We start from the raw sequence: 13,200 nt of genomic DNA on the forward strand, positions 1-13,200 counted from the left end.
GACCAAATACTTATGTATTGCATTATCGATACAATATATACGTGGAAAACGCCTTTTATATAGCGTAACGCAATATTCCGGGGGTTACCGTATTTAATGTAATACGCATATACATGCGCGTTTTGTACATCGCTAGCTCCATCTCCTCAACTCATCCCACGTGCTTGATGTTTCCCAGTTGCAGGTCTAGAACCGTCGAGTTATCGGCCCAATCCGCATTCCCCAGATGTTTGCGATCGTAAACATAGTGCCGGATCGAATTCCGGGGGACCAGAGATGCTGCGGCTGGGCTCTTGGGAAACGAGCTCTCAAAACACACATCGCGTCGGCGTCGACAATGAGTGCTGAGTATGGTACTTGGCATCCACCGCGATGACTTCCCAGGGAGTGCGAGTCACGAATCTTGAGGCTGAGGGCTTGTCTCTGTCGTGACCCAGACCGACATGAGACGCCATACTCAACGGCGTGCACCTGACAGATATAGGTGTGCGCATCATCATGTCAGACATATATATATGGCCTCGAAACCAAACAAAGCAATATCCCTGCTAGACCCACCGCTGCCGGATTCGAAAAAATAATTCGAAACAGAGACCATGGTAGGCTCGGCGGTCTTGGTGACCAACCTGAACGGCGCCTACGATAACCAAGACGAACCGCAGCCGGCCTGGAACCGGCGATCCAACATCATTGGCATCACTGTCAGTGTTCAAGTACTTGCTCCCCGACAAGCCTAGAAGGCTGCCCCGCGCTAAGAGCCCAGGCCTGGAGGAGGGAGGAAAAAGAGGCCGACTTTGCTTTTGCTCCAAGGCATTATTGACTTGCGTATGCGCCGGCGCCAGATTGTACTCGCGTGCGAAGATATTGCGATCCTTATGGTGGGATGACTATCTCGTCCTCGCAGTACTGGTGCGTCAAGCCAGGCCCCTGATTTCAGCTTGACAGGGATGAACGCGAACTCAGCTGACATCCAGGTTCCACTCCTCGAACCAGATCTGTTGTATCGCTGGGTCGACCATAATGTGCATATGTACGTCGCGACCAAGAACAGCAAATAGGGAGGGTTTGCTGACTTCGTTTACCACAGCTACGGACCACGGCATGGGCCAGCACGTCGTCGATATCTCCTCTGCGGAACTTGCCAATTTCCTACTTGTAAGGGATCGCCCAGGGGCCCAGCCGCGATAGGGAGATGCTAACGCGCGGGCGTGATGACAAGCTTCACTACATCGGCATGGGGACATTCATCGTGTCCAGCATATGCGTCAAGCTCGCGCTGCTGTTCCAATACCTCCGCATATTTCCAGACAGGCCCCAGATGATGAGGCTCTGCCAGGGCCTCATCGCCTTCACCCTGCTCTACGGACTCGGCATCTCTTTCATCTCGTGGTTCCCCTGCTTCCCGCCCGTGGCCCTCTGGGACACGTCGCGGGAATTGGGCCATGCCAGCTGCTACGGGTTCGGGGCTCCGACGGCTGACGGTCTCTACCACACCTATGTCACGGTCACGAGCACCAATGTGGTGTTGAACCTCGTCATCTTGCTAGTCGCCACCCCGCTTTACTTTCGCAAAAGGGGTCGATGTCCGTTCGAGATTGGGCCTGACTGCAATGTTGGCCATGGGTGGATTGTGAGTAGCACTTGGCCATGACCCCTTTCTTCTTCCTCGTGTTCCCAAACGATGGAGGGACGGTGCTAGTTGGACCGAGCTTTTATCACCTTCTTGCAGGCAAGCAGGCAGGCAGGCAGGCTAATTTTCGTGGTTTTCTTTCGCGCCTTATCTAGTGTCAACTCCATGGCAATCTGGCGCCTTATCCATGTCCAACTCATGTGGGCGAAGTCAGAAGCCTATCCCACATTCGATCCAACGTGGTACGCGCCGACGACAGTAATGCTCGCCGTACTCGAGGTGAACGGCGCGACGGTTTGCGCATCCATCCCGATCGCGGGGTCGCTCTTCGCAGGGGCGCCGCCGCCGCCGCCGCCGCCGCCGCCGCCCTCGCCCTCCTCTTCTCTGAGCTCCGAGGGGATCATGGTGACGAGGGATATCCGGATCGAGCGCAGTCGCCGCTACTCGCTCACATGTGAGCACCACTTGGACAGCGACCGCGACCGCGATCGCAAGCACGATTCCAGTGTTTCCCCTACCTCGCCGCCGCCGGGGTGGCAGACGGGCGGGAGGCGTGGCAGCCGCGCCGGTAGCAAATGGAGCGACGTGTCCATCACGACAATGACGAGCGGCAGCAGCGCAGCAGGAGCAGAGGGTAGATGCTGCCGCGTGGGTTGCATGAACCAGCATTACCGAGACTCCTTCATCCGGTCTCAGGTTGATCCTTTCGACACCTTTGGGAGGGTGCGTGCAGTGATTACCGCTGGTCCCTCGCCGCATGAATAGAGATCATACTGAATGCTTCCAGATCCTTTTGTCCGTTTAGCGCCTCAACAATACCACCATAGACTGCAATGGTCCCTTTCTATTCCACCAAGTTGTTGCTGTCTGGCCTGAGCTTGGATCGTCTCGCTGTCATTTGTCTGGCCCGAGGGGGTAGATCAGGTTTCTTTTTGGATTGGCCGTACCTACCTACAGTGCAGTACACCAGATCCTCTCCAGATGGGAGAAAGGAAGATCAATTGATGTAGCTAGAATCGAGCATGTCAGTGCGCCGTACAAACATCGATATCAATGGAAAGTAATAGAATGCGGTGTAGAGCTTTTCGAAACATGATCTGGTCCGATATAGGTGAGAAGTCAGAGAAGCTGCGTCCAGAACTAGCGTCTTTGCGCCCTTCTGCCCTTCTGTAATGTCATCCATCGCACCTGCCCTTTATAGTTAGTCACAATGCGTAGTTTCCGTCAATGGGAACAAGCATTCACGAGTATAGCAACCGCAACAACGTACAGAGTTGCCAACAGTGACTCGTCTTTACTTCGTCTGAATCTGCACATCTGCCCTGGAAAGCGCCATACGCTAGGTCAAAGAGGAAGAGAAAAGGGAAAAAGAAAAGCCCAACGACCAACCCACTCCATAACACACATTCATTCTTCCTCAACCTCGCACAAGATGCAGCGCACATACCTCGCCTTTCAGCGCAACGCCCACCTCCACACCCTACAAGCCGCCGTCACGGCAGTACGGTCCTACGCCTCTCTCGAGGAGTCCAATAAGGCGCTCTTCAAGGCCGCCCTAAGCGAGGGCGACGCCGAGGCCGAAGAGCGCCACCATGTCGTCGTGGCGGAACAGACCATCTTCCACCCGCAAGGCGGCGGCCAGCCCAGCGATGTCGGGTCCATGGAAAGCGGCGGCGGCGTGAAGTTCTCCGTGTCGGCGGTGCGCATGAGCGCCGCGAGCGAGGGGGAGGTCCTGCACTTTGGCCAGTTCCTCCAGAACAAGGACACCGTCTTCCAGCCAGGAGAGACGGTCACCCAGGCCATCGACGCCGAAAAGCGCCTCCTCTACTCCCGGTACCACACCGCCGGCCACGTCCTCGGCGCCGCCGTGCGGCGGCTGCTCGAATCCGAGGTAGCCGGCTTCGACGAGCTGAAGGCGTCGCACTTCCCCGCGACGGCGGCGTGCGAGTTCGCCGGCCTGATCGACGGGGAATGGAAGGAGGCGATCCAGCAACGCGTGGACGAGTACGTTGCCAAGGACATGCCGGTCCAGATCGAGTGGTGGGACGAGGCCGACTTCCGGGCCCGCGGGCTCGAGCGCCTCATCCCCGACCGCAAGGCCATGGGCATGACCAACGACGAGAAGTTCCGCGTCGTCGACATCGTCGGCGCCGAGGTCTACCCGTGCGGCGGCACCCATGTCGACAGCACCAAGCTGTGTGGCCAGACCAACGTGCGGAAGATCAGCCGAGCAAAGGGGAACTCGAGGGTTAGCTACGTGCTGCCATGATGATATTTGGGAGCCCTGGTCCTCCAAGGGGAAAAACCAAGATCGCCGGAGGATGAGCGATAAACTTCTACAGATAGACGAATAGACCGAGTGTGAATTTTCGTGTTTGTGGCCTGTTATCAAGTTCATTGCACAAGCAGTTGCTCTTTTTATTTCTAATTCTGCATCGTTATTCCACGATTCTCGATGGCCATAATTCTATCTTGTCTTGCTAAATCCGCCCCCTTCAAAAAGCAGGACGCCGTCGTATACACCTCTCTAATTCAGTTTCTCTTGTAAACTCTTCTCCCGCCGACCCAAGTCTCCTTCACCTTAAGCGACCGAAAGTCCTCGATATCGGTCTCTTCCAAGAGCGTTTCAAGCACAACCCAATCGGCAAAGGCCCCTTTTCTGATAGCCCCGGCCTTACCTTCCATGAATCCAGCAAAGGCCGGGCCTTCGCTGAAGCCCCGGATCGCCTGGTCGAGACTCAGGGACTCCTGTGTTTGCCAGCCATCCGGGGAGTCATCGGTACCGCGTCCAGTATGCGGGTTCTTTCGAGTTACTGCAGCATAGATGCCTTGGAAAGGATCTGACGGTTCCACAGGGAAATCGCTACCTAGCACTGGTCGGATATATAACAAGGACCGCATTCGATATGCCTCACTATCTGTTCTCTCCTTGCCCAGGCGCTTCTCTGCATACGCCATATCCGACGTGGCGTGCGTGGGCTGAATCGAGGGTATGATGCCGATGGAGTGCATTCTGCGTTGATCATCTGGATGGATGATCTGAGAATGCTCGATCCGGAAGCGTCTCTGTGACTGACATTCCGACAAGGAATGATCAGGGCACACTAGCTCCAGGGCAGAAGTCATGGAGTCTATGGCGTTCCGGTTGGCGAGGTCGCCAATGGCATGTATATTGACTTGGTAGCCATCTTTAGCCCAAGCCGAGGCGACTCTGGTCAGCTCAGTGGCATTGATAAGGAGGGATCCAGTAGTGTCGGGGCGGTCGCTATAGGGCTCGAGCATGGCGCTCCCCCAACTCCCAAGAGCACCGTCGGCAAACAGCTTGACACTCCTTATACTGAGGAACCCATCCGGATGAACAAACTTCTCCACAGCGTCGCCGCAGAATGTGTTCCGCTCATCGCATTCAATCATGGCATAGACTCGGATTGACCAGTCATCCGTCCCCGCAAGTTCCCTGAAAAGCTTCAGGTTCCCAGGGGTGACGCCGGCATCGTGCATGCCCACCAGGCCGTATTCGTTGAGCTTCGACATGGCGCTCTTGACGAACCTCTGCTGTTTCTTGCTGTCCGGCTTGGGCCAGATGTCCATGACCACATCCATGGCATTGTCGCAGAAAACGCCCATTCCCGGCTCCCTCACGATCTCTCCGCCTGGAACGTCGGGCAGTGACTCGGGGAGAAGGTCCAGCACTGCCTGGGAGACCCAAATGCAATGCACGTCGACTCTGTCAAGCATGATATAGAGGTCCTTCAAAGCGCTGTCCTCCAGAAGATCTGCCTGCAATAATGGTCAGCAGATAGATCTACCATCATAGCCAGGTGGCCCAGCTGCAGCCGCTACTCACGGCTGTGGGCATGTGGCCAAGGGCCATCTGGTCCCAGCCGACGCCCCGGATCCATTCCTGCTTGGTACCCGACCCAGAGTTCTCAGCGAGGTAGTCTTTGACACGAGTCCTGACCTGGTCGAAGGAGGACGATCCGAACAAATCGACCGAGTTCAGAAACTCTCCGTACTGGAGTAGATGCCCATGGCCGTCCCACAGTCCTGGTATAACGTGGCCTGGTTGGGCAGACTTGGCCAGTGAGGAGTCTGGATCCGACCGGAAGACCTTGGAGAAAGTGCCAGATGGAGTCACCGTGAAGCAGTTGACATACGGCTCGGCTGCGGAGTGGGTTCTGACGGACTGGTAGCAGTGCGTCTCGGAAAAGAAGTAGTCTACGGCGCCTTGGCGGAACCCGACGAAGCCAGCAATGCCTACCACCACGGCCGAGGTATACAGCCAGAGGGGGCTTCCCGCCCCGGAGCGAGACGACCCGAACAAACCCATCCTGTTGATGCCTCGCCCCTCGAAGACGGATTGCGTTTAATTGAGGCGCCGAGGCTGTCTTGAGTGAAAAAGACCACCAATCTTGGTGATTGTCTGTGATGTCGATGTGGGCAAGGGCCAACCAACAAGCAAGCAGCACGCATCCGAATTCGGCAGGACCCACCGAGAGCTTGCAGATTTGGTTCAATGTTGCCTGCCCATCGTTGATTGACCTGAATTGATAACAATCTGGCAAGCTGGGTCTATCTGTCTGCGTGTACACGTACAAGCCTCCATTGTGTGTTGCATGATGCACGTAAATGGTGACACACACATGCATCAACGCACGTCACCTCTCGCGTGTCTATCGATGGTAGAAGCTCTGCTATAATCAATTGCACATTTTGTTCCGCAGTTGTATCGTGCGGAAAGTAAGTACCAAATACTTCTTAGGCTACTCTAGTCAGGCACGCCAATGATGAGTTTGACTTTGGGCCACCCGGTCAGGCTATCGTTGTCTAGGCCGTAACCGTAGTACATGACTTCAAGCTTTCGCCAGTTGAACCTACGCGGCCGCTTGTCCTTTGGCTTGCTCCTTTCTCCTATCCACTCTCTTCTGGTTATGACGATCTTGGATCATGGAGCGCATCTTCCATATGTACTGATTGATGTTATATTTTTAGTTGCGGCCAGGTGAATCTGCCAGTTCTCTCGCAAAGCAGCATCATGATAGTCGTGCGGGGGCGGGGGTAATACGAACCAACAAAAATCAAGGGTCTTCAGCTTGTTAGTCAAGATGGGGGCTATGTCGAACGGTAAACACCCTCTATGTGCTCTCATTACTAAGTGAAAGCCCCAATAAAATGCTCGAAGAAGCTATACGAACACCACACGACTTACATGACTTGTGAGATTGCCTGCCCTTAACATTGATATTTCAAGTCGAATAAGCCGCAATCGACAGACAGTTTCCTAATTCGTCATGTCGAACGTATCCGAGCTTCGCAAGCTTGCCGAAATACACGCTGCCCAGGAGATCTCCGAAGAGCAGTATGGCCCCGTCATCACCAATCCCCCATTCGTTTTCATCGACGGGACCTTCAACACTCGCGATCTGGGTCTAGTACCGGGCAGCCCCATCCGGGCAGGCTTCATCTACCGAAGCGGTGCTCTCACCGCGCTGACAGACAACGGCAAGGCCGTCATATCGGGCAAGCTGGGGATCAAGCGAGTCTTCGATGTGCGCTCCCCGAGGAGCGGGAAAGGAGTCCAGATCCCGAGATCGAGGGCATCGAAAACACGTGGCATCGGAACACACAGCCAGACTCCATACCCGACGTGGACAAGTTCATCTCAGGCGTCGGCGAGGAGGGCTACGAGGATATGTACCTTGAGGTCATCGAAGTGTACTCTACTGTTTGGAAGGATATACTTGAACACATTCGAGACAGGCCTTCAGATCCCCTCATGTACCACTGCACCGGTAAGAAACCCACATCATATAAGCATGGGTAGGATAGCGCTCATGCTGTGAACAACAGCCGGACGGGATAGAACGGGCGTGATTTCCGGTCTCCTCCTCACCCTTGCTGGTTCGTCACCAGATACCGTCACCCTCGACTACTTACTTTCTCGCATTGGCACGGAGCCCGTACGAAAGCAGCTCATTGCGTTTGCCATGGCCGGGACTCATGCCAAGAGCGAGGATCAACCGGGATTCTTGAACCTCTGCAGTCTGACAGCTGCCAGCTGGAACGCGTTCGTCAACGGCGTGCAGAGAGACTATGGTGGCTTCGAGAAGTTTGTGACACAGAAACTTGGGTTTTCAGCAGAGGATGTGACTACGATCAAGAAGAACCTAATGAGCTCCTGAGTGTTGGTCGAACCTTTCTTTTCAAAAGGACAAGAACCGACCGTATAATACTGCGGTGCAGAAAGAGTACGTGTGAATTTGCGTGTTCGATAGAAATGTTGTTCAGCCTTACGAGTACCGTCATGCTGCGAGTACTTGCTTTTGCCTACCACTCAGCTGGGAGCAGACCAACTCTAAGTTTGGCAACACCCCAACGAAGTCTCGCCATATTTCACGGGCCGTCACTGGAGCCAATACCCTAGTCTAGCCGCAGAATCCAAAACAAAACCCTCCTCATTACCCAGAGCTTGCGAGGACGGCATGGTCGTCATTCAGAGCGAGCCAAATTATGAACCTGTCTGCCTGTGGTGCTGGCTGCGCCCAAACACAAGCTTCCAGGTTTAATCAGAAGCAAAGCAATATGTGGCTTGCGGCCATGACATCATGCCCAGCCACATAGCGGCCGCCAGCATCTCCACCTTTGGACCCTTGCGTCAAGTGCTGGCCAATCAATGCCCCAGTTGCTAGCGTCATAGCGGTCCCTAACGCGCCTACCTACATGTACCTAGGTACTGTATCGACATCCTTTGTCGTGGTGTAGTGTGCATTGTGCGACCGAGTTGGGCCTTTTGATCACATCACTGATCGAAACCAGCCCAAAAAAACCTGTTGTAAGGCGTTGTTACCCCAAGGGTCCGATAAGGATGACTTCGAAAGTAGGGGTCCTTTCGGAAACAGGGCCTGACAGACAGGGAAGTCTATCCCTCGATTAGATCACTGGATCGCAAACAGCGGTTCCTTGGACGGGCCATTACGCTCCTACACCAACACTTTCCTGTTTGTCTGCGAACGTCGATCTTCGGGATGCTACGTAGGGTTTGATGTCATGGTAGATCTGGATGATGATGGATGGCATTTGGGAGAGTCTAGACTCTTATTGTAACGCATCTGCTGTGGATGACGGGGTATAAGAAGTGTTTGATATTCTTCACCTAAACAGTCCATAGCTACTCTCTGTCTCTGTCTCATTAACAACTTAACCACAACTCTGACTCATTCATCGGTTCCATAAACCAAACTACCGGTCATAACCTGTATGCCTTCGCTCAAAACACTCAAGTACGGACACAAAGTATCCAACATGCCTCACCACCACACTACCCGCACCACCCACACTACCACCACCCGCAGACGCGGTCTATTCGGACGCAAGAAGGTCGTCCACCACCAGAAGCGCCATGCCACTCTCGGTGACAAGGTCAGCGGAGCCATGCTGAAGCTCAAGGGCTCTCTGACACGCCGTCCCGGCCAAAAGGTGAGATTCTACTTCACTCTCTATCTCCTCATACTTACCGTATTCATGGAATAACACTAATACATCACAGGCCGCTGGCACTCGCCGCATGCACGGGACTGATGGCCGTGGCAGCCATCGCCACTACTAGACGATCGATCAGTTCAGTTACATTGGCGACACTGATGAGGAGTATAACACCAAGTGTACGATGATGAAGATACCCATAACAACAACATGGAGACTCGGAAGAGATTAGGAGATGAGTTAGGACTGTACTATATGATGATACCAATTACGATGTTTACGATGGCACTTAGAAAGCTATGAGCTGAGATGGATATGGGAGCGATGTTTATCTGTATAAACATACCCCAACACAACTTTACACCCACACAACTAATAGTATTGCCGTTGATTTAATGACTGGTGTTATACAACAATCAATTTTTAACAGCTAAACCGAGAATTTGTCTATATAAGAGTAGGTTCCCCCCCCGCGAACTTGTGGCAGCCCTCGTGTCAAACCTTGTGTGTTGGCCCTATCAGAAACCCGTGAACAATACTTGTGATGAGCTACTGTTGTTGCTGCCCGATGCAGTATATCATAAATCATATCTCAATTAAATTAAAACAATTATGGACCAAAATTGTCAGCCGGATAGTCTAACAGGTATACACAACCAACTAGAAAGAAGTCGCGATACAAGTTACTATTGCTCCGTCTAAAAATTCGCTCTTTATGATACCGAAGTAAGGACGCATGCCGCTATGTACAAATCGTGGACAAGGCGAACCTCCCGCGGACTCTCTAGCATTGGTTCGAAACCCCATATAGAGAGACACATAGTGGCAGAAAAGCAAGCCATATAATCGATGAATCTGTTGTAACCCTTGACAAATAAAGTCCATGAAACCCCCCTTTCCTATGCAAACGGCCAAGAACGAAAAGGTTGGTGGCGTCCTCAAAAACTCCCCTAGGATGCTCCCTAGTACCACATAATGCCCCCCCGCCATGCCATGCCAGATGTGAATGCAGTAGGAAAGAGACGCGTACGCCGCTGTGCCATGTCTATGCCCCGAAGCGTATTTGTAGGTCCAGGTCCGTTGGCAGACCTAGGATCTCTTCGCAGATAGGTAAATAACATGAGTGATGGACGGACGAGTGCGTAGACGAAAAAGACAATCGGGATATCCATCAGGTGTGTCGACTGCGTTTGCCTCCGCCGTTGCCACCAAAAAGATCCTTGCCTACGTCGAACAGCTCGGCCAAGTTAATCTTGCGCTTGCCCGTGGTTTTGCTGATATGGCCAGTCTTCGGGCGAGCACCAGACCTGCTAGGTTTGGGCCGGAAGTTCTGTGTAGCGGGGTGGTGGTTGGCAGCGTCGTTGGAACATTTATCCGACAAGTCGAGGTTGGCGATATTGAGGTCGGACTCGGAAGGGTAGGCCACCGAAGACTGAAACGTGAAAGTGTCCTGGGTTGGTACCACGAAATGGGGCGGCGGAGCAGCTGCTTGGACGCTGCCAGCGATTTTCTGGTTGATGAGATCCGAAGTGGAAGCAGGCGGGGCCGAGTTCGTCCTCAGTTCATGCTGCTGTTGCTGCTGTGGTTGCTGATGTGCTGGCAAGTTGGCGTTGCTGCTCGAACGATGCAGCTCAGATGCCGGAGGAGCCTCGGGTTTCATGTTTTCCACCTCGTCCTCGCTGTCGACAGGCTGGGACGAGCTGTCTCGCCCCTCGTATCGCTCGTTGACCCATAGCCGAATCTGGCGGCCTTCCCCGTCGGCCAGGCCGATGTTCTGCTTTTCGAGGAAAGCTAGGAGGTCCTCGAGGCAGTCCTGGTAGCCATCGGAGCGGGCTTTGGTCTGTGCCGCAGCGGATGTTTTGTATAGTTTTGTGACGGACAAAGCAGCGTTCTTGAAAGCATCCATAAGTTGCTCTGGCGAATCGAGGCCAGCGGCAGGAGTCTTTGTTGGCGACGTGCCCCGCATGTTGCTGTCCATGATTGCCTTTGCTGACGAGGGAGCCCCAAGCCAAAGTGTCGTGTCTCCTTTGGGTCGTAGAATGGTCGGTAGTTGGGCGATGAGCCGTACAGATGCCCAGATAGTGTCGGACTGGGTAAGCGTAATCCGGATGATGTGGCGGTAAGCAAAATGGTGATGTAGCGCAAACGGCGATGACTGGAAGTCTTGTTGTTCACAGTGGGGGCGGGCTTGCTGTGTCTTTCGTCGCCGATGTTGGGGGTATCCGGTGGGCCACGAATATGGAATCGGAGGGGGTGGTTATGGGGTAGGGTACAGTAGTAGGTTAGTAGTAGGCAGGTGGTAGGCGATTGAGGAATCTCAAACCAGCCTACCAGTAGAGGGTGCGGAGGCCTAAAAAGCAACCGACGACAGTAACAAAGACAAGGGTCGCTGTACAAGCTGCATGCGCTTCCAAATGGCGTATCTCAGATTGAATCGTACGTGTTAACGAAGTCGAAGCAGAAATGGGGGCAACAGATGGTGATGGATGATGGCAAGGAGAAGGAGACGAAGAAGAATTTGATCATCGATGGACTGACTGAGTCCCCTTTGCTCGTGATGATGGGCTTGGGCCTGGCTGAGAGGTGAGATTGCAGCACGTTGCCGCCCCGTGCGGCCTGCTACATACCTACATAGCAGGTTAATTTAGTGCATCCGATGTACGTACCTGGAATCGCAGAGAAGCATTGAATGGGTCCAATCAATCAGTAGGTTGCTGCACATCAGCTGAGCTTTCGGCCCGCATCAATCCACGATTCCGAAGATCAAGTTCAACTGATGGGAAACAGGCATCCGTGCGCCGTCGGTCGCATGGCTTTTAGTCGGCAGAGACCGGTAGAATTCCTCGTCTTGGCTGCAATGGGCCTAGCGCTTGCTCTCTCGTGCCTGATTGGCCAATAATCCTTATTGGGACTTGTCCATTTCGACCTCAGGCGTGCACCTCGCAGTTGTACGAATACAATATGTAGGAGTCAACCCCAATGGCTCAAGTGTACGAGGATTTACACCACCCATATTTACCATGAGAGTAATCTGAATCGATCATTCTATTCATCTTCTTCCTTTTTGAATCCCATTTCCGCCTTTCATTGCCGGAGCCCAATTCTTCGGGATGGGATATTGTCAAGCGGTGGGTGATATCACCAAAAGTAGATCCCGCCAAGACCCTGCATACTCTGGAGGGGGTTATGGGCAGATGGCACTGAAGTCCACTTTGACTTTGAAGACGATGCGGTCCAACCTGCATTGCATATGCATTTACGAGAAACCTTACGCCTATCCCACACGATTGCTAATGATGTTCTCAGTCGGACTGGCCTGAATACATGGACGTACTTACATCTTACCTGAGTGAGCTATGAGTGGGAATGATCCATGCACACTATCCGGGGGTCCCAAGACCAACCTCAGCAACAGCTGCCGTTTCTCGTATCTAGACAAATGCAAGGGGAAGAACGGACTAGTGAAGCCAAGCGAAGTTATGGCTATTCTAATTCTTAAGCAGCCAAGCAACCAGTGAGAGGAGCGGTTAGAAGCTGTGACAGTATACCGAGGCGCCGAGAGGATAACAGTATAAGTCCACGGAGGCCATCGTAGATATGAAGTGATTTTCTTCATCGAAAGTGAACGACCTCTTTGATGGCCAATGGATATGCAGTGCCGCCAAGGCGTGCTCAGAAGCTGCCCCATATCTTGCCTTTGTATACGTGGGGTGGACTGGCAAACTGGACGGAGGGTAGGAGGTGCTTGCTGTCACTCTCATCGACCTGCCCCACTATAAACGCCGGCCAATCTTTTCCTGGACCTAAGTGCCGTGCTTTACTTACTTTCCACCTTACTCTCCCTCCTCGCATTCCCCATTCCAACGCGTCTGGGATTTTTGGTCAACAGCTCCTCACCCATCCTACCTCATCGCTCCTTTGCAAACGCACACATCATCCCCTCCCGCCACCAGACTGGCGCCATTTCTGGAGCGCGTCGCGACCTCTTAAACCGCGTCGGGTCGCGTTGAGTGCTTGCCAATTACGGCTATAACTCCTACCTTCACCACCTCTACCCATTCCGAGGCGGGACAGCGACAGCTCACATC

General features: G+C 53.5%; 6 protein-coding genes across 6 annotated transcripts; 4 read left to right on the forward strand and 2 right to left on the reverse strand.

The window, feature by feature from the left end:
- Positions 1-1,020: 1,020 nt before the first annotated feature.
- Positions 1,021-2,395, forward strand: PG986_007834 (uncharacterized protein; the record flags this gene model as incomplete). The annotated part of the gene is given in 4 exon segments (XM_066844056.1): positions 1,021-1,030; positions 1,088-1,155; positions 1,172-1,630; positions 1,730-2,395. 4 exon segments carry the CDS (start codon positions 1,021-1,023, stop codon positions 2,393-2,395), a joined length of 1,203 nt encoding a protein of 400 aa, XP_066700168.1.
- Positions 2,396-3,062: 667 nt separating this feature from the next.
- Positions 3,063-3,899, forward strand: PG986_007835 (uncharacterized protein; the record flags this gene model as incomplete). Its single annotated transcript, XM_066844057.1, has 1 exon — positions 3,063-3,899. One exon carries the CDS (start codon positions 3,063-3,065, stop codon positions 3,897-3,899), a length of 837 nt encoding a protein of 278 aa, XP_066700169.1.
- A 263-nt stretch (positions 3,900-4,162) lies between these two features.
- On the reverse strand, positions 4,163-5,960 carry PG986_007836 (uncharacterized protein; the record flags this gene model as incomplete). Its single annotated transcript, XM_066844058.1, has 2 exons — positions 4,163-5,410; positions 5,478-5,960. The coding sequence occupies 2 exons, from the start codon at positions 5,958-5,960 to the stop codon at positions 4,163-4,165; spliced, it is 1,731 nt and encodes a 576-aa protein (XP_066700170.1).
- Positions 5,961-6,921: 961 nt separating this feature from the next.
- Positions 6,922-7,812, forward strand: PG986_007837 (uncharacterized protein; the record flags this gene model as incomplete). The annotated part of the gene is made up of 3 exons (XM_066844059.1): positions 6,922-7,179; positions 7,260-7,422; positions 7,481-7,812. The coding sequence occupies 3 exons, from the start codon at positions 6,922-6,924 to the stop codon at positions 7,810-7,812; spliced, it is 753 nt and encodes a 250-aa protein (XP_066700171.1).
- Positions 7,813-8,932: 1,120 nt separating this feature from the next.
- PG986_007838 (uncharacterized protein) lies at positions 8,933-9,236 on the forward strand (the record flags this gene model as incomplete). The annotated part of the gene is made up of 2 exons (XM_066844060.1): positions 8,933-9,106; positions 9,177-9,236. The coding sequence occupies 2 exons, from the start codon at positions 8,933-8,935 to the stop codon at positions 9,234-9,236; spliced, it is 234 nt and encodes a 77-aa protein (XP_066700172.1).
- A 1,047-nt stretch (positions 9,237-10,283) lies between these two features.
- Positions 10,284-11,090, reverse strand: PG986_007839 (uncharacterized protein; the record flags this gene model as incomplete). The annotated part of the gene is made up of 1 exon (XM_066844061.1): positions 10,284-11,090. One exon carries the CDS (start codon positions 11,088-11,090, stop codon positions 10,284-10,286), a length of 807 nt encoding a protein of 268 aa, XP_066700173.1.
- Between the last annotated feature and the right edge of the window lie 2,110 nt (positions 11,091-13,200).

This window comes from Apiospora aurea, assembly GCF_038362705.1.
Source record: "Apiospora aurea strain CBS 24483 chromosome Unknown utg000005l_segment0_segment0, whole genome shotgun sequence".
In the NCBI taxonomy this organism is placed as follows: domain Eukaryota; kingdom Fungi; phylum Ascomycota; class Sordariomycetes; order Amphisphaeriales; family Apiosporaceae; genus Apiospora; species Apiospora aurea.